Source organism: Protopterus annectens, chromosome 5.part0 (assembly GCF_019279795.1).
Source record: "Protopterus annectens isolate FY-2018-M chromosome 5.part0, PAN1.0, whole genome shotgun sequence".
Taxonomy (NCBI): Eukaryota; Metazoa; Chordata; order Ceratodontiformes; family Protopteridae; genus Protopterus; species Protopterus annectens.
The window spans coordinates 303,935,516-303,960,122 of NC_056735.1; the positions used below are offsets into that span (position 1 = coordinate 303,935,516).

General features: G+C 39.7%; 1 protein-coding gene across 1 annotated transcript in view; it reads left to right on the forward strand.

Moving 5' to 3' along the window:
• The window catches only part of PHEX (phosphate regulating endopeptidase homolog X-linked), a 1,091,028-nt gene that overhangs the window by 167,422 nt on the left and 898,999 nt on the right, over window positions 1-24,607 (forward strand). Inside the window, exon 4 of the mRNA XM_044072288.1 lies at window positions 3,819-3,905. Within this exon, the coding sequence (XP_043928223.1) occupies window positions 3,819-3,905 (87 nt within the window). The remainder of the gene's footprint in view (window positions 1-3,818; window positions 3,906-24,607) is intronic.

Here is a 24,607-nt window from a genome sequence, read left to right on the forward strand (position 1 = left end):
ATTAAAGGTGGGAAAAGTTTTGAAATTATTTATTGTGGTCTCATTTTTTATATCACAAAAACCTGGCATTTTAACAGGGGTGTGAACACTTTTTATATCCACTGTATTGACCCATTCACATATACAAAAACACAAATAAACACACACAGGCCCCCAGCTGGTTACACTCATGGATATACTGATGCATTCACCAAAATAAACACACACACACACACACACACACACACACACACACACACACACACACACACACACACACACACACACACACACACACACACACACACACACACACACACACACACACACAAACACACACACACACACCTCTGAGGCCACTCATCCTTCTGCATACACTCACACATGCACACACAAACACCTGAGTACACATCCTTCTGCATAGACTGACACATGCACACACACAGCTGAGGGCATTCATCCTTCTGCATACACTCACACATGCACAAATGCACCTGAGGACACTCACCCTTCTGCATACACACACATGCACAAATGCACCTGAGGACATTCATCCTTCTACATACACTCACCCACACACACACAAACACACACACCTGAGGACACTCACCCTTCTGCATACACTCACAAATGCACACGTCTACCTGAGGACGCTTATCCTTCTGCATACACTCACACATGCACACACACCTGAGGACAATCACCCTTGTGCATACACACACACACACACACACACACACACACACACACACACACACACACACACACACACACACACACACACCTGAGGACACTCACCCTTCTGTATACACTCACATATGCACATGCGTACCTGAGGACACTCGTCCTTCTGCATACACTCACACATGCACATGTGTACCTGAGGACACTCATCCTTCTGCAAACACTCACACACACACACACACACACACACACACACACACACACACACACACACACACACACACACACACACACACACACACACGCAACTGAGGACACTCATCCGTCTGCATACACTCATACATGCACACATGGGTCTACTTCACAAGACCGAAATCCAACTTAACCGACTTTCATAATGCCAAGATGAAAAAGCTAGCAATGCTATAGCACTGATGTCCCAGAACACCGACTTTCCACTCCAGGTAAGTAACCCCTTGGCTAACCTGAAAAATAAATTAAAACTGAAGCAAAGTAAACCCATCCATTTGTGGTGCTGTTCTCCCCACAGCCCCCCCAACAAAATATACCAACACTGAGATCCACCACAGTGGGGGGTAAAGGGAAAATTTCACACAGTGGCCAAGTGGTTATGTACCTGGAGTGGAAAGTCAGTGTTTCAGGACATTGGTGTTCGGGGTTGTCAGCCTTTTCATCTTGGCATTATGAAAGTCAGGTAAGTAGGATTTTGGTCTTGTGAAGTAGACCCGCACACATGCACCTGAGGACACTTATCCTTCTGCATACACTCACACATGGGCACACACACACACCTGAGGCCACTCATCCTTCTGCATACACTCACGCATGTACACTCTCACACACACACACACACACACACACACACACACACACACACACACACACACACACACACACACACACACCTGAGAACACTCATCCTCCTGCATACACTCACACATGCACACACATCTGAGGACACTCATTCTCCTGCATACACTCACACATGCACTCAAGGACACTCATCCTCCTGCATACACTCACACATGCACCTGAGGACACTTATTCTTCTGCATACACTCACACATGGGCACACACACACCTGAACCCACTCATCCTTCTGCATACACTCACACATGGGCGCACACACACACCTGAGGACACTGATCCTTCTGCATACACACACACACACACACACACACACACACACACACACACACACACACACACACACACACACACACACACACACACCTGAGGACAATCATCCTCCTATCCTCCTACATGCACTCACACATGTACACACACCTGAGGACATTCATCCTCCTGCATACACTCACACATGCACCTGAGGATGCTCATCCTCCTGCATACACTCACACATGCACCTGTGGACACTCATCCTCCTGCATACCCTCACACACACACCTGAGGCCACTCATCCTTCTGCATATACTCACACATGTATACGCACACCTGAGGACATTCATCCTTCTGCATACACTCACACATGCACACACGCAGCTGAGGGCACTCATCCTTCTGCATACACTCACACATGCACACAAGCAGCTGAGGGCACTCATCCTTCTGCATACACTCACACATGCACCTGAGGACACTCATCCTTCTGCATACACTCACACATGCACCTGAGGACACTCATCTTTCTGTATACATTCATGCATGCATACACGCAGCTGAGGGCATTCATCCTTCTGCATACACTCACACATGGACACACACACCTGAGGACACTCATTCTTCTGTATACATTCACACATGCATACACGCAGCTGAAGGTACTCATCCTTCTGCATAAACTCACACATGCATGCATGCACCTGAGGACACTCATCCTCCTGCATGCACATACACAGGCACACATGCAGCCAAGGACAATCATCCTTCTGCATACACTCACACATGCACACACGCAGTTGAGGACACTCATCCTTCTGCATACACTCACACATGCACACATAAACACCTGAGGACACATCCTTCTCCATAAACTCACACATGGACACACACACCAGAGGACACTCATCCTTCTGTATACATTCACACATGCATACACGCAGCTGAAGGCACTCATCCTTCTGCATAAACTCACACATGCATACATGCACCTGAGGACACTCATTCTTCTGCATACACTCACACATGCACAAACACACCTGAGGGCACTCATCCTTCTGCATACACTCGCACATGCACCTGAGGACACTCATCCTTCTGTATACACTCACGCATGCACACACGCAGCTGAGGGCACTCATCCTTCTGCATACACTCACACATGCTTACACAAACACCTGAAGACACATCCTTCTGCATAAACTCACACATGCATGCATGCACCTGAGGACACTCATCCTTCTGGATGCACTCACACATGCACACATCCTCCACCACCTTGTCATTAAATTCCCCAACACTTACCTCTAATGCAATCTCACCCTTTGGTGAATGTAAACTTTTGGCTGTGTTCATTAACAGAGATAGCTGAGGTAAATTATGCAGCCAAATGCCTTACATGGCTAATTAGCATAGGCTGCCCCCCTGGAATGCCTAATTAGCATTTGCTATAGGCCACATAGACAGCGCATCCTGGAGCTGCACCTCTTTGTGGTACAGTGCTGAAGTAGGGCTATCTGACCACTGGAAATGGTTTCAGTGAGGGGTAAAATGAGCTTACCACTCCTGATTACCTTTAAGGATTCCACCCAAAATATTTTCTCTGTCAAAGCAATAGTAGTCATGTGAATTCCATTTTGCTTAAGAAAGTTGCTAAATGCATTTCTTGCCTGAAAGATGAAGCATTAATTTGCACACATTTAATGAAAGTGAAGAACAGAGTGTGAAAATTAAGATGACATTATGAATGTAATATAATCACTATAGGCTTTCTTTTTAAGCTGACTGGATGTTTAATGTATTATTTATCTAGACCCATAATAAGATGAGTATTTCCTGAATATATTCTAGAATAATAAACTGATACGTTATGGTATTTATTGTGGTATGTATCTTTTATGTAGACATGAAATTGATGCAGTTTTACAGTGATCCATGAGAGCTATACATTATTAATGAAAGTACTGATTCAGTGTTTATGTAATAAAGCATTTGATATGTGTTCTATTTTCTAGTGCTGTTGGAAAAACACATAAGCAAAAGGAGAGATATAGAAGCTATACAGAAAGCAAAGATACTTTACCGATCCTGCATGAATGAGAGTGAGTAATATTTAATTGCATGCTAACTATCTTAAATGAACTTACATTTCAGCTTAATAAAACATTTATTTATCTGGCATTTGTTTAAAGGGTAGAAATATTAGAAAATTTGCTTATTTTTCAAATTTGGCTTTGGACAGAGAAATCTATGAAGACACACTTCTATTATATAAAATAAACCTACTGTACATTTTTATGGAACTCTTTGTAAATCATTTTTGACTATTTTTCCAAGCAGATTTGAAAATATTTCCTGGCTAAATTTTTTCTGTCTCTATGCCCATGTGAGCTCTAGCCAAAGAGTGGTTTACAAACTTTATCCTTACAAGCTGTTTGTGAAGGAAAGAATCCTGAGGTCAGAAGAGGGACCAGAGTCTAATATGGAACCTAAAAGTTTCAACATGTATGCTGGTTTAAGGGTGTCAAAAAATGTTCTGGTAATATTTGTACATAGCAAGAAGTATTTTTCAGACCATATTTTTTTCTTTTAAAGAAATAATTTCCATCATCATGGTCTTCCTGGCTGTCAAATAGCATTACTTGGATGTTATCCAGATTGTTGCTGAGTGTCAGTTGTTTAAAAGTCAGTAACAAAGCTATTCTGGTGCATTGTTGAAAGAGCTGAAATTATAGAAAAAGAACTATCCAAACCCAGGATCACAATGACATCTGCATACAGAAGCATGTTGCTGCTTTGTAGGTTTAGTGTAAGAAAATTGATATAAAAAGTGAATAGCAGAGGCTGAAGGAGAGAGACTTGGGGAGCCTCAGACTTCATTATTTGGAGATAAGACTTAGAATGTGCAATGATTTTTCAGAAATATCTGTTAATGCAAATATTCACTAAATCATTTTAGGGCAGACTGTTCAGTCCATAATGTGATAGTTCACTTACCAATAGTAAAGGATTCATGTACTTAGTAGCCTTTGAAATATCAACAGGAAAAAATGGGTCTATATCAGTTCGTTGCAATGCAATTGCAGCAAACACTGGTTCTCATTCAGTGAAAATTATTTCAGTGATTCGCTGAATTTACCGAGACAAGTAAATACTTGCCATAAAGCACAAGTTTGCCCTTTTCTCAACTGTAGTGTGATCTCAGAGTTGATATTTATAGTTAGGGGGTGTGTGGGTTCGATTTGCATAGCTGTCGGTCCGTTGTGCTGTAGGGCAAGTATTTACTTGCCCTTGGTAAATTCAGCGTATCACTGAAAGATTTTTGCTGAATGAGAGTCGACGATCTGGTGTTTGCTGCAATTGCATTGCAATGAACTAATATAGACCCGAAAAAAATGCAACAGTGAGATTGCTACCATCCAGAGTTTAAAACACAATGTTTGGGAAGGAAGACATTCCAGTAGCTGTACTATGCTCTTTTCTGCAGCCATGTTGGTGGTCAGACAGCATGCTTGTGCCTCACTGTGAGACTTTAGTTGCCCATATAGCCCTTTTGAGTATTCTACCAATGAGAAGTAGAATAGGCTTATAGAAGTCTGACCAGGAATTTCACTCTTTCACTAGGACAGGTATGATATTGACAATTTTGCATATTTCGAAAAATAGGGCAGTGCAGAAAAAGATACTGTTGAAACACTCTGAATACCAGTGATTAAACTGCATGCCTGTGGAATTTAGCACACAGCATGTTTGAACCAGCCTGCCCATTTCTAGGAATTTCTCAAAGCCAATGTTTTAATTTTAAGATGTGCAAAATGGTGGTGTGGCCAATGGTTCTGTATGGCACAAAAACCTGGGCAACAAATGCTGGCCAGTTGAGGAAGCTTCAGGTGATAGAAATGACATGCCTGAGATGGGTGGTAGGATTCAATCTGTGGGACAGACAAAGAAATGAGGACATCAGAGCAGAAGCCAAAGTAGTTACAACTGCTGAGATCAAGGAGAAGAGATTATGGTGTTTTGGTCACATGAACAGCAAAGGGACGATGATTTAATAAAGAAGATTATTGGCCTAGCACTCAAGTGTGGGGTCATTTATTGCACTGTTGTGATTATTTTGCTGCTTGTGTATCTCTGCTACCTTTAAACTACAACAAAAAGAAAAAAAAAAATCTTGCTTTTTTCCCACTTTCTGAAAGTTAAGAAAGTTCAGTTACACATTTGCTGTTCTGAACTGTTTGGAAGTTTCTAGAAGGCCAGTGCTTGCTTGAGCTAAAGGGAAGTCTCTGTGTTCACCAGTGGGAGTGGTTAACACTGAACAGCCTGCCTGTCCCTAGAGGAGTGGTTACTACCTAAAAGCTGTAGTTTTATTGGCCATTTTGGGTCAATTCTAAACTCCTTGATCTCTCTCTCTTAAAACCCTACAACTCTCTTTTTGTGCGGTTTTGCACAGTGAGCAGCGTCGGGCAGCACCACCTAAACAGGTTTAAACTATTCCAGGCTCCACAAAGTCTGCTCTTCACTTTTTCCCTTAGAACTGGTCAAACTCTCAAAGTAATCACTCTATTCTCTTTCTAAAGCCCTGCACTTGCTCAGCTCTTATAAGGAAACACTAACTAACTAAAGCACTACACCCTCCTTGACTTCTCATAAGTATTAGGCTCCCGATTGGCCCTTCCTGATCAAGTGAAAAATCAGTTCCCTTACCTAATCTGATCAGTAAAAAAACAGTTCCCTATACTAATCTGGTATGTCCAAGGGTCAGTTTCAAGGTTACTCTCCAGTCCAGCTGGTGAATCTGGGAATTTTGAGGCAATGTTACAATTGCCTTATGTACCCCGACAACCCTCTCCTCCTTCCAACAAACTCTAATACATGTGAGAGATGCAGTTACACAGCCAAACTGGAGGCAGAGCTCTCTCAACCCAAGACTGGCACAGTCAGTCAGGAGGAAAAGGTAACCACCCACACCACAAATCCAGTTTCACACAGACCTATTGCATCTGCATACCCAACACATAAACACACAAAAACATACTCGGAGGCTCTAAATAAAAATCTGCCTAAACATCAAAGATCTCCTAAGCAGATATCCAAGCAACAGCCACCCCACAACAATACCCACAAATCACATATCTCACAAAATCAGTGTGCCTCACAGTCACAGCCCTTAAGGCCAAACAACACACCAAATACACTTGTTATAGGGGACTCTATTGTCCGGTCCCACTGATGTCCTGCTCACCAGACTGAACAAGGAGAAGGTCACTGTAAGCTGCCTGTCAGGTGCCAGGATCCGCCACATAACACAAGCACTCATGTCACTCCAAAGCAAGTACAAGTATGACTCCATCATTGTCCATGCTGGTGTGAATGACTTGAGATGTACCTCCCTGGACTACATGAAAAGAGACATAGAGGAACTCTCTGACCATGTAGCCCAGGCTGGTATGACCCTGACCTTGAGTAGCATCTTGCCCTCACCTAGAATGATGCCACAGTATAAAGACAAAATGATCAGTTTCAACAATTAGCTAAAGTATTGGTGTCATTCAAAAGGGATCCAGTATCTGTCAGCCTGGGATGACATGCTCGACAAGCCACATTGCTTCGCTAGGGATGGCTTGCACCTGTCACCCTTAGGCTTTCGTATACTGGCCAAGGCTCTTGCCACCTCCATAGTGCCTTTTTTAGGCAAGGCTCAAAGGACAAACCCACCTCCATAGACAACCCAAGGATAAAAAAACTAAAGGTAATGCTACTCAATGCCAGAAGTCTAAACCTCAACATGCACACACTCGAGGCTCTCCTCAGTATGGAGAAAATCGATGTCTGTGCAGTAACAGAAACCTGGTTCAAGGCTCCTGAGAGCACCCCAGCACTACCAGGTTATAACTCATACCATGCGTTTTGGCCCCAAAACTCGGACCGAAGCACAAAAGGAGGGGGTGTATCTATATTCATCAAAGATACCTACGCCTCCAGGTTAGTGGCACTGCACGAAGCATCGGAAACCATCCATGTGCAACTAACAGTGGGCAAAACTGCCTTTCAGTTTGTAGCCTGCTACAGAACACCCTCCCTATTACAGGAACCCCACTTGGCATTCCTGAGAACACTGGAGAATATGAAGGTCTCTCCAAGCACTATGTTATTGGGTGACTTCAACTACCCAAACATTGACTGGGAAAATTACTCAAGCCCAAACACCCTTGCCCAATGGTTCCTTGAATTTATAAACTCTAACATGATGGAACAACTGGTCACTATTCCCACAAGAGGGAACAACATCTTGGACCTGGTCATCACCAACATGGGGACCCTATGTTCCACACCAGAGGTAAACCCCTCATTGGTAAGATCAGACCATAAACAAATTTCCCTGGACATCCATATCCCGTCCCCACCCCCAGCCAAGGAAATCACTGTAAAGAATTTCTCAAAAGCCAACTTTGCACTTCTCAAGACTGAGGTGGAATCCTTCAAAGCCCCCGGGCCAGAGGATAATACAGCCCAATCCGCAGAATCCTTTAAAAATGCATTCTATGAGCACCTGCAGGAATGCATGGATCGTGCTATCCCAAATAAAACCAAGACTCACTCCCCCAAAAACAGGAGAGCGGTCTGGTGGACCCTGGCCATAAATAAGCTATACAACAGAAGGAGGAAGCTACTACATGACAGAGCAAAATCCCAAAAAGGGAAGGCATCCCTGATCAGTATTAGCAAGAAACTTCGATCCCTCATAAAATCATCAAATGCCAGTTTAGAAAGAAAAATTGCCCTAGACACTAAAGGTAATCACAAGGCCTTCTTTAGTTATGTCAGGAACATGGGTGGAAACTCCCAGATATGCTCTGATTTGTTGCATAATGGTACAAAATATACCGAACCTACAGACATAGCCAACATCCTGGCAGACAGATTCAGCGCAAACTTCTCCCCCCCTTCCCCCCCAAAGGAGCAAATGCCTATCCCAACTGAATGTAACCTCCCTGACATCACAGATGCACAGGTGAAAGCTGCCCTCTCCAAAGCAAAAAACACAGCATCTATGGGACCGGACGGTGTCCCAGGCTGTGTCTTACACGAGCTCCAAGAAGAACTGAACCCTCACATTAAGTCACTGTTCAAACTTTGCCTTACTACAGGATATGTACCCAAAGAATGGCGTACAGCTACAGTGGTCCCACTCCACAAAGGTGGTGCTACAACGGACCCCAGGAACTATCTCCCTATAAGCCTGACTAGTCTGGTCTGTAAAGCTATGGAGCGTATTATCATGGAACTCATAAACAAAGACATTGGGAGCCTCCAGACACTGGACCCTACCCAATTCGGCTTTGTTAAGGGCAGATCTTGCCTCTTAAACCTAGTTGATTTCTTTGAAACAGTTACCAAAGCCATAGATGAGGGCAAGGTAGTCCACACAGCCTACCTGGACCTCGCAAAAGCCTTCGACACAATACCCCACTCGGGCATCATAAATAAGATTACCACCTTAAATATCAACCCCTATATCACAAGATGGGTTGCAAACTGGCTCAGAGATAGAACCCACATGGTCAGAATCACAGGTGCCATGTCCGAATCCAAACCAGTTACAAGTGGCATCCCACAGGGCTCAGTTCTGGGACCTATCTTGTTCAGTATATACTTCTCTGAGGTTCAGGCTAACACAGGGGGATTATGGCTGACAAAATTCGCAGATGACTGCAAACTGGGGGCCATAATCGAATCTCCAGCTGACACAAGCATCCTCCAAAAGGGTCTCACAGAGACGGTTGCTTGGTGCCAGAGCCACGGCCTCAAGCTAAATGCTAAAAAGTGAATAGTCATCCCCTTTGGGAAAAAAAAGGTGCCTACAAATTACCACATAGGTGGTAATCCATTAAGTACGGAAAAAGTAATTAGAGATTTGGGGACCAACGTAGATAGTAATCTCTCCTTTGATAATCACGTTGCCAAAGTGGTTAGAAAGACCTTCTATATAGCCCACCTTATCACAAAAGGGTTCGCATCTAGATCAAGAGAGGTCATTGTGCCTCTCTACTCGTCACTCATCAGGCCCATAATTGAATACAATGCCCCTTTTGGGATGTACCTTACCCGACACCTGCAGCAACTGGAGAGACCCCAAAAGTACCTCACCAAGAGGATCATGGGCTACAAACATATGTCCTATGCAGCTCGACTAAAGAAACTCCAGCTCTACTCAGTTGCTTACCGCCTACTCAGAGGTGATCTATGCCTGACGTACAAAGCCATGTCAAATCCAGAATTAATGGACATGCTCCACCACAAAAAATCCAAGTCCCTTAGAGCTAGACGCTTCAGGGACCTAAACCTCAGCACAAAAATAAATAGGACATGCTGGAGGGACAGATTCATTTCCCAGAGGCTCCCCTCACTCTGGAATAGAATCCCAATTCATGTTAGACATAGCCCCTCGCTGACCCTCTTCAAGCGAAGTCTGGATGCGTGGATGGGAAATCACAAATTCACCCCGGGATCTCTTCTGTGTCCCTACTAGACAGAGGCACAGTAAACTAATCTTAAAAGGGTACCTTCTGTGACCTACTTTACAGAGGCGCAGTAGGCTAATCTAATAGGGAGGCGGAAGCCAAATACACTCTGGCTAGGCTTATAAATGCCCTAGGGCAGATAGCCTAGTATCTACCTATGAACCTATTAACCTATTAGGGATAGACTGGGAGATGATAATAGGAGATGAATATGACCTCTGACAGTCTGACATGACTGTCCAAAAAGGTGGGGCAGTGGGTCTAAATTAAGAGTGGTGGTGGCAGGTGACACAACATGCTGACCCCATGTAAAAAAGAGGGGGGGGGCTTCATGGTGGTGATGATGATGATGATGATGATGAATAGTTTACCTTTGAAAGTGAAACTTTTGTAGACTATGTATTGGGAATAAAACCAAAACCAAAAAATATATATCTAGAGGTGAAAAGCCAAGCATTTTTTTACTGGTGTATAAGTTGGAAATGAATTGAGTTGCAGAATAATGAGTGAATTATGTCAGCCTCCCATTTTCCATCAGTAAATAATTGTTCACTGAGATTTAAGAAGTTGATCACTTTTTATCTTGCCTTCCCAACTATGTTGCTTGTTTCTTTCTAGAATTTCCCAGTGATGCCAAACAATGATGTTTGCTGGGTCTTTATGAATGCAGTGTTAGGTTTATTGGGGATTCATTTACATTTTTTTTTTTTAGAAAGAATTACTGATTAAAGTCAGTTTGAAGACTGATGCATTTGTACTAATCCAGGCACTCTTCAATTAGTAAACCTTTTCTTTAGTTCACAGATAATGAAAGAGGCTGAGCTGCTATTAACTCTCTTTCTTTTACATAGTTATTACTTGCACTGTATTGAGAAAGAGCACTAGAAGAGATCATATGATGATGTTAAGACCACTTTATTATCTGAGCATTGTTTTCATGCACTCACACATTATACGGCAATCCTGCTCACTTTTATAGATGCTTAACACTGCCACAATATTGAATAGCAAAGCACAATATACCACTTATCCCCCATTTCACTATAAAAGAATAACTGCACTTCTTTTCATGGTAAAATGATATTGCCAGGTCCACTGACTGAGGCAGGCAACTGTACATTTAATGCATGAGTCCATACATTGAAGACTCAGCCCTCCCAAAAAAAGTGGTGAGGTGGTTTTCTAAGTTCATTCCAATTTATAAGCTCATTTCAACAAACTGTGACTGCAGCCTAATTTTGCCTAACTGTGCAACCTACTCTCCCTTCCACACTTTCTTTTCCTTCTAACACCACTTTTAAATTTCCATCTTTTCTGTAACCTATTACATTTGTCTCCAACCACTAATGATTTCATTGTCATATTTTCCTTATCTAGCTGCAGGCCTTATCCTCTGTTTACTCTTCCATCTCATTCTTCAGTACCACCTGTAACTTCATTCTTTTCTCTCATTTCTGCTCCGAAACCTCATGCCCTATACCTACCATACAAAAGTCCCATATTTCCTCAACTTCATTCCCAGATATCTTCCTCCAGACTTTAGTTGCTTCTATCCAGACTATCATCACCTCCTGGCATTCCAACCACATATGCGGTTGGCCAAACTTATCTTTACCACTTCTCTAGAAATTTGGTAATAGACTCCATCCCTCCTTGTAAATTCTTACTGGGTTATATATACGACCTATGGCTCAAATGCCAATAGACATCGCCTACTGGATTGATTGACTTTAACACCTGCTCTGTTTCCAAAACTCCATTCCAAAGTATTTTACCTATTTGTTATCTTCCTTTATCCACTGCATCCTCAAATTATCCAAAACATCTTTTGAAATTCTTTTTGTAAATTCTCCTAAATATTTCCTGTTCTACCCTTCTGTATTCTCTTTCACTCCTGTCCCTCATATTTTTCCATTTCCTTCCTATACGCCTCCTCATCCTTTCTCCTTCCTTCAATGCATAACTTTTAAACCTTTGTCATCAGATATTTGTAAGACAACTAACTGCCCTCTTCTAACCCATACTTTTTCTGGCAGTAGATTCAAATCCATGCAGCTTCCCTTACTCTCCTCCCACTCTTAAATTCCCAGTGTTTTCATTCCTAGTCATGCCCACCTTATTATCATTTTCTCCAGTTCTTTTGGCATATCCATCCAGGCACTACATAGCCTTCTACTCTTAAATTTTCCCACCTGTTCTCTTCTGCCCATGCGTTTCCTCACCATTGTTTCTTCTTCTTATACTTCTCATATCTTTTCCTCGTAAGAAATGTAGTTTTATGGCAAGCCAGTTTGGGTTAAAGTATTGAAATAATGACAGAAATTTGAGGTTTACACTTCATATATTTCAGAAAAATGCATGCTAACACAAAACCTCCTATTCTAGTAACTTTCTAAGTTTATAAGGTCAATAAAATATTTCTCTATTTTTGGACCTTTTTTTCTCCCCTTTATCTTGGGCTTTGTCAGTGTTTCTTGAATTAAGTGCCCATAATGCCTGGGGGGGGGGGGCAGGAATGGAGGATTTTCTTTTCTCTGTTGCTTTTCCTGAACAGCACTGATGTGCTGTACAAGCATGGGAACGTAAGTCCCCATATGATGTGTAGTATATCAACAAGAGAAGAGGAACACTACAATGATGTTATGCAAAGACATTATTTAAAAGGATAAGCAATTTCTTTCTTAAATAATGTCATTGTATAATACCAATAATTCATGAATGGATGTGGGTATAACAGGATTAACCCAATGGATGTCTTTGTTTAATCACTTGGACTTTGCCCTTGTGATTAAACCATGCCAACCATAGGTTAAACCTTTGGTTCGCAGACCCAGTATTGGGTTATTTATAAATGAAACACTTCCAACCATGTTTGATATGCATCTACTACCAATATGACTATATTATTCATGAATGGATGTGCAAAATTAATATGCAGTCTTTTCAGACATTCTCCTGGAAACTTGCTGGAATCAGTGATGCTTGTCTAAGCATCTTCTGTTCTACGTGATGTGTTCTACATTTTTATATGCGTGCCCAGTCTTGTCATTTAGCTATGGCAATGACATGAGCATCCATGGTTGGGGTCTTCATTTTTGCAATACCAAAGTGACCAACATGTAATTCTTCCCATATTTCTTTTTCCTTTTTAACATAATAACAACGTGGTTCTTCAAAGGACAGTCATTACCAAGTGATAAGTCAAATTTTCTCTGGTAGCTTTTATGATCTCACCCAGTCTGTGCCAGTTGCCCATCACAGAGCATAATAGTTCATTGTTATTTGTAGTCTTTCTTGCTTTCATTTACGTTTTCACCCAAATTCCTTGGAAGTTATCTTTTAAAAGGGCATTTATGTACTATATCATTCATTATGTCACTTTATCAATGTGTTTCTAGTATTGGAATTCTTAAGAGATTAGCTGTCTTACCATGTTCTGTAGACATTTTATATTCAATCTGGTGGTCCTCCACTGATAAGATTATAGATAATTGAAGGATACATGCTGATAACCTGATTGGAAGACTCTTAGGGTAATCAGTCAACCTTAATTGTGGTTTATGATCAGTAGCCAGATTGAATTTTCTCACTGTAAGGTGCCAATTGAATCTTATTTTTTATTACAAAAATAAAAGCAAGACCTTCTTTTTCAACCTTTATCTTCCCCCTGTTAAGGAGACATCCTAGAAGGAGAAACCATTGTTTCCATACCTAAGGGCACACTTCCGGTACCATATATAGAAGTACCATGAGGTAACGTAAGCAGCGGGTATTGGCTATAATACACCAACACTTTATCATACATTCCTAATGCTTTACATTTACCAAATTAATTCAATTTATGGCATTTGCACTGCCATACAACCCTTCCTTTTGATTTTCACAGAACAGAATAGTTTGATACAGTACTGACAAAGCATTTCTAATGTAGATTTAACATTTAACTTTTGTACTTAGAGTGATTCCCTTGGAAACAATGATTATTTTTTTTTACTTGGGTACAATTCATATTGCTGTCATGTTTCAGTCTCTATGTCAGGTCTTGCATCCTTTACCAAATAATAAATATAAATAATACTTTTATTTTATTGTGAAACCCTGAAAATACTAAAAATTTAATTTTCTTCTTAGATGTAATATTTGATATTCTTTAAAAAATATGCTACTCTTTAGCTATGACTGCATTTTATTATGACAAGTTTATTATCTATGTTGTAACTTCCCACAATTATGGTATTTTGATTTTTTTAAGTTATAAACTTGTGGGGTAAGATTTATTCATCTTCATGGTAAAGAAAAATCTGCTAGCATAAGTGAAAGGGTATGGCTCACCAGGTTCAGAAGGTTTGCCTCCAAAATTTATAAAACAGGTCAGTGGTCACCTTCTTACTTACCACTCCCATGATCATCTTAAAAAAATAGGAGTATTAATAAATGCATGGGTCCTACATTATAGAAGGTTTTGCATTTCATACTGCCTTTTAAAAGAAGAATATCAGTAGAAACACAGGTCAGTAGATAGGCTACAGATCTATCACCATCCTGAATTTTATGGGCAAAGTCCATCAAAAACATACAACTTACACCAAGGTCTCAAATGTCCTAAATGTCTCCCAGCAAGGCTTTACAAAGAGCTTTGCAGCAAATGTTGCACTATTAACCAAATCCAAATATATTAGAAAAAAGTAATGATAGAATTAAAGATATTTTTATATCTATATAAAGTCCTAAACACTATCAAAGACCTTGCCTCCAGCTAGTTTAAAATCAATGTAGCTGGAAGAACATTTAGGGATAGAACAGGATGTAACCTATCCTCTCAATATAAAAGTGGCAAAAGAACACCCCGGGACTATCTCCTTGAGCCTGTGCTCTTTAGGCATTATGTTAAGTCCTTATCAAGCAACTGTAGTGACCACACCATTATTCAGCATCCAGACAATACAGGCTTACCAAGTTCTGATGCAAACTACTCAGTAAGTCAGAGAAAACCTAAGGATTCATTCCTACTACTAGAAAAATGGCTACATGACTCCAATATTATTATAAATTCAAAAAATCATGCATTTTACTTCATAGCACTTGTTAGCAAAATACATGCTCCCTACCTATCCATAAAGATATGCAATTGTGAAGATATTCCAAGCACTTTAACTATAAAATGCTTACGTATGATACTAGATTAGACCTTCTCTTTCAAAGAGCAAATAAACCTAAAAGTAAAATAAATGAAATGTACTAATTAACTGTTAGTTACTATGTACAGAGTTAGTTACTTCCTCCCTTGCTTCCTCATAACCAGACTGGTAACCTTACTGTTATTTTCCATACACTTTATTATGCAGATATTGTGTGTGGGTTATTAGTTAACTTGCAGCGTACTTATTATAAAGCACCATGGTTCATCTGCAGCTCATCAGCGATACTTCAATGCATCCTAACCAAGTCCTTAAACTTTCTATCATTCAAGTAGACTCAACTACTGTCTGTAAAATCCTACATGTTATGTACTGCACCATAAACTAGCCTCACTAACTCATCAGGTTTTAGAATGATACACCTCCTGCAGGTCTGTAAGATCAAAAGAGCAGAGAGCAGAATATTATTAAGTGAAGTATCAGTACCAGCTGCTGCTGAGATTCTCTGTTTAGTAACTCAGAGATGCATTCCTGGAATATGATTTTGTCCAAAATTAGAAACATCATCCTACCTAATTAAAAAAAAAATACTTGAGAGAGCAAATTGATTGTATACATAAGATATGTCAAAACAATAAGATTGTTGTTGATAAAATCATATTGAGTATTGTACAATAATTTTGTATGAAGAAAAACATGCTTTTCATATAGAAGTAAAATGCCTAACCAAGTACCTGGCACATATGTTCTCATCACAATGTGAATCGTGCTTGTAACTAATTTATTCTTTGTAATGGAATTGTGACTGCCCTGTATTTGCATGTGCATTTTAAAAACTGATTATATTAAATTTCACTGTAATATTTTAATGAAGTTATAATTATATGGCATTATGCTCCTTTACTGTGGATCTCAATCTACTGGGCATTCCCAGCAATTAAAACTGAAATAAATAATTTAAATATAAACGGATAAAGAAGCACACAAACAAGTACACAAGCAAATATATTGCTTATGGCAAGATATGCTTTTTATCAATCCTTCTTTTTAAACACATTTATTGAAATACCACTTGTGACACAGGAATATTTACATTTATACAAAAGTAATAGAGGGAAGGGGTCCTGACTATAAGTCATTTCCTCTGGGCTTAAGTAGTAGGTACGGACACTGGAGTATATATCTGGGAGAAGGTGGGGATGATTGGAGATGGTGGTGATGGCAATGAACAGCTTATATGCAGGCTTGCTCATCCTGATGGGAAGGTGAGTTCCCCGCTTGGCTATGGACCTTGGTGAAGATTGAGGACTCTAGTAAATACAAACAAAAGTGAAGAGGAAGCACATTTATTCCATCTAAAGCCGACAGTGTGCAGATAGCAGGATGTGTGAATGAACTGCATTGATGTTACTGTACACTTTGTATGGGATTCAAAGCATTACAGCTAGGCCAAAAGGGGAAAACAACATCTGCTAAACAGCAGGGTATAATAACTTTCTGAATACAGATCAGGGAGCCCAACTAATTTTTTGTATCCTCTTTTCATAGCTTCATAGGTAGGTAGTAGGCTATTGGCCCTAGCGTCTATATAAGCCTAGCCAAAAAGGTACCCTGGCTTTCGCCACCTAAGAAAATTATTTTCCTGTGCTCCTGTTGAGTAGAGCCACAGAAGTGATCCTCGGGGTGAATTTCCTATCTCCCACCCAATCATCAAGATTTTTCTTGGAGAGCACTAATGAGGAGCTTTGTTTGACATATATAGGTAGTCTGTTCCAGAGTATGGGAAGTCTCTGGGACAGGAATCTATCCCTCCAGCATGTTCTTTTTATTGTGGTGACAAAGTTTAGGTCCCTAGAGCACGTAGCTCAGAGGGATTGGGATTTCTTTAAGTGGAGCATGCCCAACAGCTCTGGCTTTGACATAGCTTTGTATGTTAGGCAGAGATTGCCTCTGAGTAGGTGATATGCGACGGAGTAAAGCTGGAGTTTTTGGCACAGTCTGCATAGGGCATCTGTTTGAGGCCGGTAATCCTCTTTTTCTTGAAAAGAAAGAGAAATGTCCTTATATTTAAACTGCAGTACTGCTGGCAAGGGATATTTGCATTGAATCCATGTGCAAATTGAATTATCTATTCTTCCTGTGAGTTTTTTTTTTCTTGTGAGGTCTGCTAGCTGTGATGGAGCTCCCACCCAACCCACATCACCATTCTCTGCCATGTGGTCAATCTGCGAAGAGTAGAAAGATAGAAGACCATAGTGGTATTCCACATGCTGTTATCCAAGCTTCTTATAACTGTGTACACTGTGAGCAAGATCCCTGTTCTGACAACTGAATTAACACATAAGAAAGGATTTAATAATAATTTTGAAAATAACCACAGCCAAAACTTCAATATATTGAAGCTTACTTCAATATATCTAGGCTCATCCCCATTAACAGTTATATGTCTGAATTTACTAGTGAACAACTGTGGGATGCAAATAGCACACAATGGAATCAATTATCATGGCAACACAAACAGCCAAGTGACCTCATTGTAGTCCATTGTTAATGGGTTGTTAGACCAAATTAAGCTGACACAGGAATATTTACATATTTTATATTACAAAAGGATACATTTAATTTTAACTTTAGGCCCAGTTTTTGATTAATTAAAATGAACATTTCTCTAGAATGTTCAATTTATTAAATTATGCATTTTGTGATGTGCATCTGTATTATTTCAAGAAAATGAACTCTTAACTCATTTCCTTCATGAGGTCAAAAAATCCTAAACTAAGTCAATTTAAGATCAAGCAACCAACACAACTGGGAAGTTTCAAGGTATCGTACTTTAAAATGTATTTAGCAATTTCACACAACTAAATTCCTGAGAGTAGAAAATTGCTGAAAGGTTGAAGGTGACTTGGTCCCTTTTGACAAAAGTTCTTTTGATGATGTGTTCCCAGTCAAAATACATGCTTAAGTACCTAGTCCTTATGCATCTTTCAATGCTGTATAAACCTTATATTCCAGAGTTAAAAAAATAATTCACCAGTGCAAATAACTGGTTTACCTTACCAGGGTTTGAAAAATAACTTATTTTGCTTCATTCCATTGCCATTAATTTTAATTTCACTTTAAACTCTGGCATTCTTTCTTCTGTTTATCAAGTGTTTATTAGTTACATCCTAGGCCACTAACAAAGAATTATTAGATTAATTTTAAGTGGCTGACAACTGTGCAATATATGTATTAATTTATCTATGATGTAACTTGTAACACATTATGATAAAATTATGACAAAACTACAAAAGAATTGTTTACAGTGAACATAAAGTTTATCTTTTCTTTGGGCATACTGTGTCTTCTGCTCTCTCTAAATATTGGAATATCAGTATGAAAAAGGAAAAATCTACTCATAGGATCATAGGAGATTACAAGACTATTGATCCTATCCATTCTTCCCAAAAATTTCAGCCAGGTTTTGGTCCCATAATTTTTTGTGGGGGTATATATAACTCAGCATGAATGTTCAAGCATTTACAAGGTACCACTCTGTGACACAGACATAGGTGCCACACCAAGAGTAAATTTCCAATTTCCCATCCACTGATCCAAATTGTGCTTGAATAGGAGCAGGAAGAACTCTACTTCATGTGGGTGGGAAACCTGATCTAGGGACGTGGCAGTCTCTGAGACAAATACTTGTCCCTGTAGCATGTCTTATTTATGTTGCAGATGAGGTTTAGGTCCCTGGATCAGATGTCTCTTATGCTATTTGTTTTGTGGATATGCAACACATCCATTAAGGCTGGATCAGGTGATGTTTTTTAGGTCAAACATCGATCACCTCTCAGCAAATTGTAGTAGTCTGGGTATGAGGGTAAGGCTTTGAGGTGGTCTGCTTAGGACATGTCACCTACACCATGTATTCTTTTTGTGAGGAACCTTTGTGGATGCTCCAGTTGTTGCATATGCCTGGTTAGGTACATACTGAAGTGGGCAGTGTATTCTATGATTGGTCTAATGAGGGTAGATTGCAATGGAACAATGACATCCTTGGACCTAGTACTTTGAACTAAGATGTTATGTTTTGCTATTCGAACTTCAAATTCCATTTAATAAATTTGCTGCACTTGGTTTTTGGTTAATAATAATAATAATAATAATAATAATAATAATAATAATAATAATAATATATTGTACACTCTAAATAAATTGGTCTCATCTAGTGTTATGGGAATTCCAGTCTGTCAAGCTTAAGTCTATAATGGCAGATTGCTGGTCTTAAATAGAGCATATGGAGGTGCAAATGTGCCTCCATCCTTTGGAACCAGTTGATTACCAATTAGAGAAAACTTCATGTCTGCTGCCATACCCCATTGGTCTTTTTTATCCTAGACAACAAACCAGGCTTCAGGAATACTGTCGTGTTAAAACAACTTCTACATTTACACTACTTATGAATCAGTTTGTAGTACATGGACCATTGTAATAACACTCCAAAATTGTGAAAATTGGTAAAGCACTTTACTAGAGTGAGGCCTGATCTTATCAGCAATTAGGAGTGCTTCACAAAAGCTTGTTAAGCACATCAAAGCACTGTTATGACTAAATCTCACGCCGATGACTGACAGTGGACAGTGCAGATTGGCAAAAACTACTTAGTAGCAGAAGATGAAATAACGTTTACAAGCTGTTAGAACTTGACTCTGACTCACTTCGAAAGTGTGTCTTGACAGCTTTTTACAAAAAGGCATTTCATTTATGCCTGCTGTTTGTTTGAAAGCATTCAATTCCATATCAGCTTTCACAGGTTTTAAAAGCTGGTAGAATACTTTGTACCTCTATACTTTTCCTTCTTTTTTCTGTAAGAGTTGTACTTGGAGCAGATAAATCTCCATGCACTACAAAGAATTATGATTGGGTCACTTATCACAACCCTTCATTATTTATTCTCAACATGGATGCTATGATTCTTTTGTCAAGCATCACTCAAAAAATGAATTTCTTGCAACTATGTCTTGAACACATAATAAGCTGGTTACAATTGGATACCCAATCATAATTCTCTATATGATTCACTTCTGGAACTCTAAACATAACATGTTTTATGAGGAGTGACCTACTTTTTTATTTATGGTACTTAAAGTGCTAAAGATCACTATAAAAATCACAACATTTTTACAGATCGTTGCATGGCATAGGAATCAAAGTGCATGGATTATGGCTATAATGTAACTGCTAACTTCTATGATTTTTGTTGTAATTACTAACATTTAGCCTTTTTCATGGTTTTACCATTTAAAACTGATATTATGTTTCTTACATTTTAATCTGTAATGGGCAGAGTTACCTATATGACTGGAATTATGATATTAACATTTATGGGGTTTGATTCACTTGTATTCCTCTCTGATGTTTATAACTCTTCTCATGTTTTTTGTTTTGTCTGTATATTATGTAATTAAAAAGTCAGTAAAATTTACTATAAAAAGATATTATCAAGCGGCGCAGTGGTGCAGTGGTTAACGTTTTCGCCTCACAGCAAGAGGTTCTCTGGTTCGATTCTCGGCCGGGGTGCCTTCTGTGTGGAGTTTGCATGTTCTCCCTGTGTTCGCATAGGTTTTCTCCGGGTACTCCAGTTTCCTCCCACATTCCAAAGGCATGTATCTAGAGCATTTCTCCCCAGGCCTCCGCTGAAAACAGGCTCTGTGGAAGCTAGTCGGACATTCCTGGTCAACAAATGTTAAATAAATAAAAAAATAAATAAAATAAAAATAATTAAGCCTTTTACTGCTATGCAGTTACATCTTACCAGACACATTTATAACACTAGAGAATTGCAGATGACGTCATATTTACATTTGCTGTGCACATAATATCTGCTTAGCATTATGTCTTTGCATAACATACAATTTCTGAGCAGCAGTATCAACAGTGATGATACAGTGGGGGAGGGGTAGCCGTAACTTTGCAGTTAGCATCCTTATGTTATGTTTGGCTAGAAGCGCTGCACAAACAGCATTCATATATCTTTTTACTTGATATCACCAGAAATATTTGGTTTAATTTGCTAAGCTTATCTCATTTAATAAAAAAACAAAGTGATTATTTGTTTCTGTTTGAAAAGATGCAAGTTCTTATTTTTCTAGTTTAGTTACTATTAGAGGTTTGCTTTAAAGAAGAAAAAAAAATCTGGCATCACCTAATGTTATCTTATTATATGCTCTTAGCTATAGTTACTTTTGATATCATAAATATTTCCAGAGCAATGACGTGTTTTCATTAGGGAAGTGTTTAAGCTTTGCATTGAAACTATTTCGGATGACATAGAATAATTTTAGTTTGTTTGTTTGTGACTTTCGGCTTTTCCTGGTAAGGGGTCGCCACAGCGGAACTCCTGTCCGCTAATGATTGGTCGTTGATTTTTACTTGTCGACTTACCAGCCCTGACACACAACCTTCAACAAAGGTACGCCCATTCACGCATATCTCCACGCAGAAGACGTTCTAGCTGAGAATCGAACCGGACAGCGTCTTACTGTGATGCGACAATGCTACCACAGCACCACCACCGCGGGTCTGATATTAAACAAATTCTAACCAGTGAGTTTTCTCAAATGCTTTTAACAACACTCATTAACAGAGAAAATACATTTTCACAGTTACGCTCTTCTCTGAAACTCAGCAGTTCATAAATAAGCCATGGCAGAAATACCATTCCATGACTGTTTTACAAAACTGACAATGTAATACATTTATTAGTTCTATAAGTTCAAAGGCTGTTCGCCTTTAAAGTCACAATCATTATTATGAAGAAGTGGTGGTATTTAGACTGGTATAATGTCAGAGTTTTCCTTTTTTAAGAGTTTGTGGACCCCATTATGATGCCCCACCACTGGCAATAGTAATCAAGGAGCCTCAATCTCCACCACTAGCACCAGTGGGGGATGTACACTGGGAGGATAACAGGTACACACATAGTATTTCCAGATGCAGCTCACTGCATCAAGTGAAATTTCCTTTAAAAGAACACAGAGACCACAGTCAGTCTGGGGCAGGTTTCTCCCTCATTCTCCAGATTCCCAGTAAGACTCCCCACTGGGACAGCTATAGAGTTGAAATCTCAGTTGAGTGGCCAAGCCAAGAACTCAAGCACCCTCTCTGCCCAACCGGTGCTTCATGTCCCTGCCCAAGTAGCTGACACACACACACACACACACACACACACACACACACACACACACACACACACACACACACACACACACACACACACACACACACCTGGGAAGGCTGGCACAGGTTTACTAGCTATGCCCCCTTCTGCCCAGACTATAAGGTAGTTATTACTGCCACCAGACACCTCTTTATCAGCTACTTTATGGCCTTTAACAAGGGTGTCCAATCTTACGGTGTAATGTTACTATCAATACAAATGGTAGTTTGACCAAGAGCAAAGCGACTAGGAGTGGCCCACAGTGCCACCAAATAAATATGCAAGTACTCTCAGAACTTAAATATGTCTCACAAATATCAGCCACAATGAAAAGTTTAAATATATTTAATAATAAATAATAAAAGAACAAGAAAATACTCTGTATATAATCACAGTTACATACGAGTTCAAAATTACAGGACAGTCTCAAATAAATAAAGAAAAACATCTAAATTAAGCTCAGCTATATTCCTGACTATATCTAAAAGAATTAAACTGTTCCCTAGAGTTACTCACAAATCAAGCAGGCAGATGTGGTGAGTGACTGTTTTTGTCAGGTCAAAGACAAAATACAAAATGCTCAATCTCTCTCTTAGAGAGTTCTTAAATTAATATCCCAAATATTACTGCTGGGATACTTGCAGAATGACATCACTTTTTGTCATATGACTTCCATTCCCAGGCTCACAAACAACAGCATTTAGCATCTACCTGTGAAAATACATAAACAAGGGCGCTTCTTAGATCTAAGGCAGATCCTGGAAGTCACAAAACAATAAAACACTTTCAAATCTCAAGCATAGTAATTATTCTCTTTCAAGATAACTCAGAGATCTCCCTAATACAGACATCCTATCTCTGGCTGTCATAAAGTAATTTAAATTTTCAGCTATTTTTCTGACATTAACCTCCTGTATTCCAGTTTCCATTGTTAAAATATATACATCTAAACAGTTACAATAATATATATACATTTCTGTTCTAATCCAGAAAGGTACACTGTGGTCACACCTCTAAGTTCAGTGCTTTACAAAATATCTCATCAGCACATGTCTTTACAAACCATCTTATATGACATACAGTTCTAATATATTTGTAACACTAGCATATGAATCATGTTGATATTCACAAATGACATATAATTATTTACAAAATTCCAAATAGCTGGGCTGGAAGTATCTCTTTTCGTGACACCCCTATTGACCTTTGGCTCACTACAGGATCTACCAGTCAGTCATAGGTTCATAGGTAAATACTAGGCTACCATTCTGCAAACTACTACAAGCCTTGGTGAAAATTAGATGTAAGAATCAAACCGTGTGCCTTGTATCTTTTCATAGGTTCATAGGTTGGTACAAGGCTATCGGCCCTAGGGCCTATACAAGCCTAGCCATAACAATTCTCTGGATATTTCTTCCCACAATATTTACTTCCCTGGACCCCTGTCTAGCAGGGTGACTGACGTGATCCCCGGGGTGTATTTCCTATCTCCCATGCAATTGTCAAGGTTGCTTTTGAAGACGGCCAAGGGGGTGCTCTGCTTGACATGTAACGGCAGTCTATTCCAGAGTATGGGGAGTCTCTATGTCAGGAACCTATCCCTCCAGCATGTTTTGTTCATTGTGATGACAAGGTTTAGATCCCTGGAGCATGTGGCTCTGAGTGATTGGGATTTCTTTCAGTGGAGCATGTCCAACAGCTCAGGGTTTAACATGACCTTGTATGTTAAGCAGATATCACCTCTGAGTAGATGATATGCCACAGAGTATAGCTGGAGTTTTTTTAGATGGTCAGCATAGGGCATCTGCTTTAGGCCTGTGATTCTTTTAGTGAGGTATTTCTGTGGCCTTTCCAGCTGTTGCAGATGTCTTGTGAGGTACATACCAAATGGGGCATTGTACTCTATAATGGGTCTAATGAGGGATGAGTACAGTGGG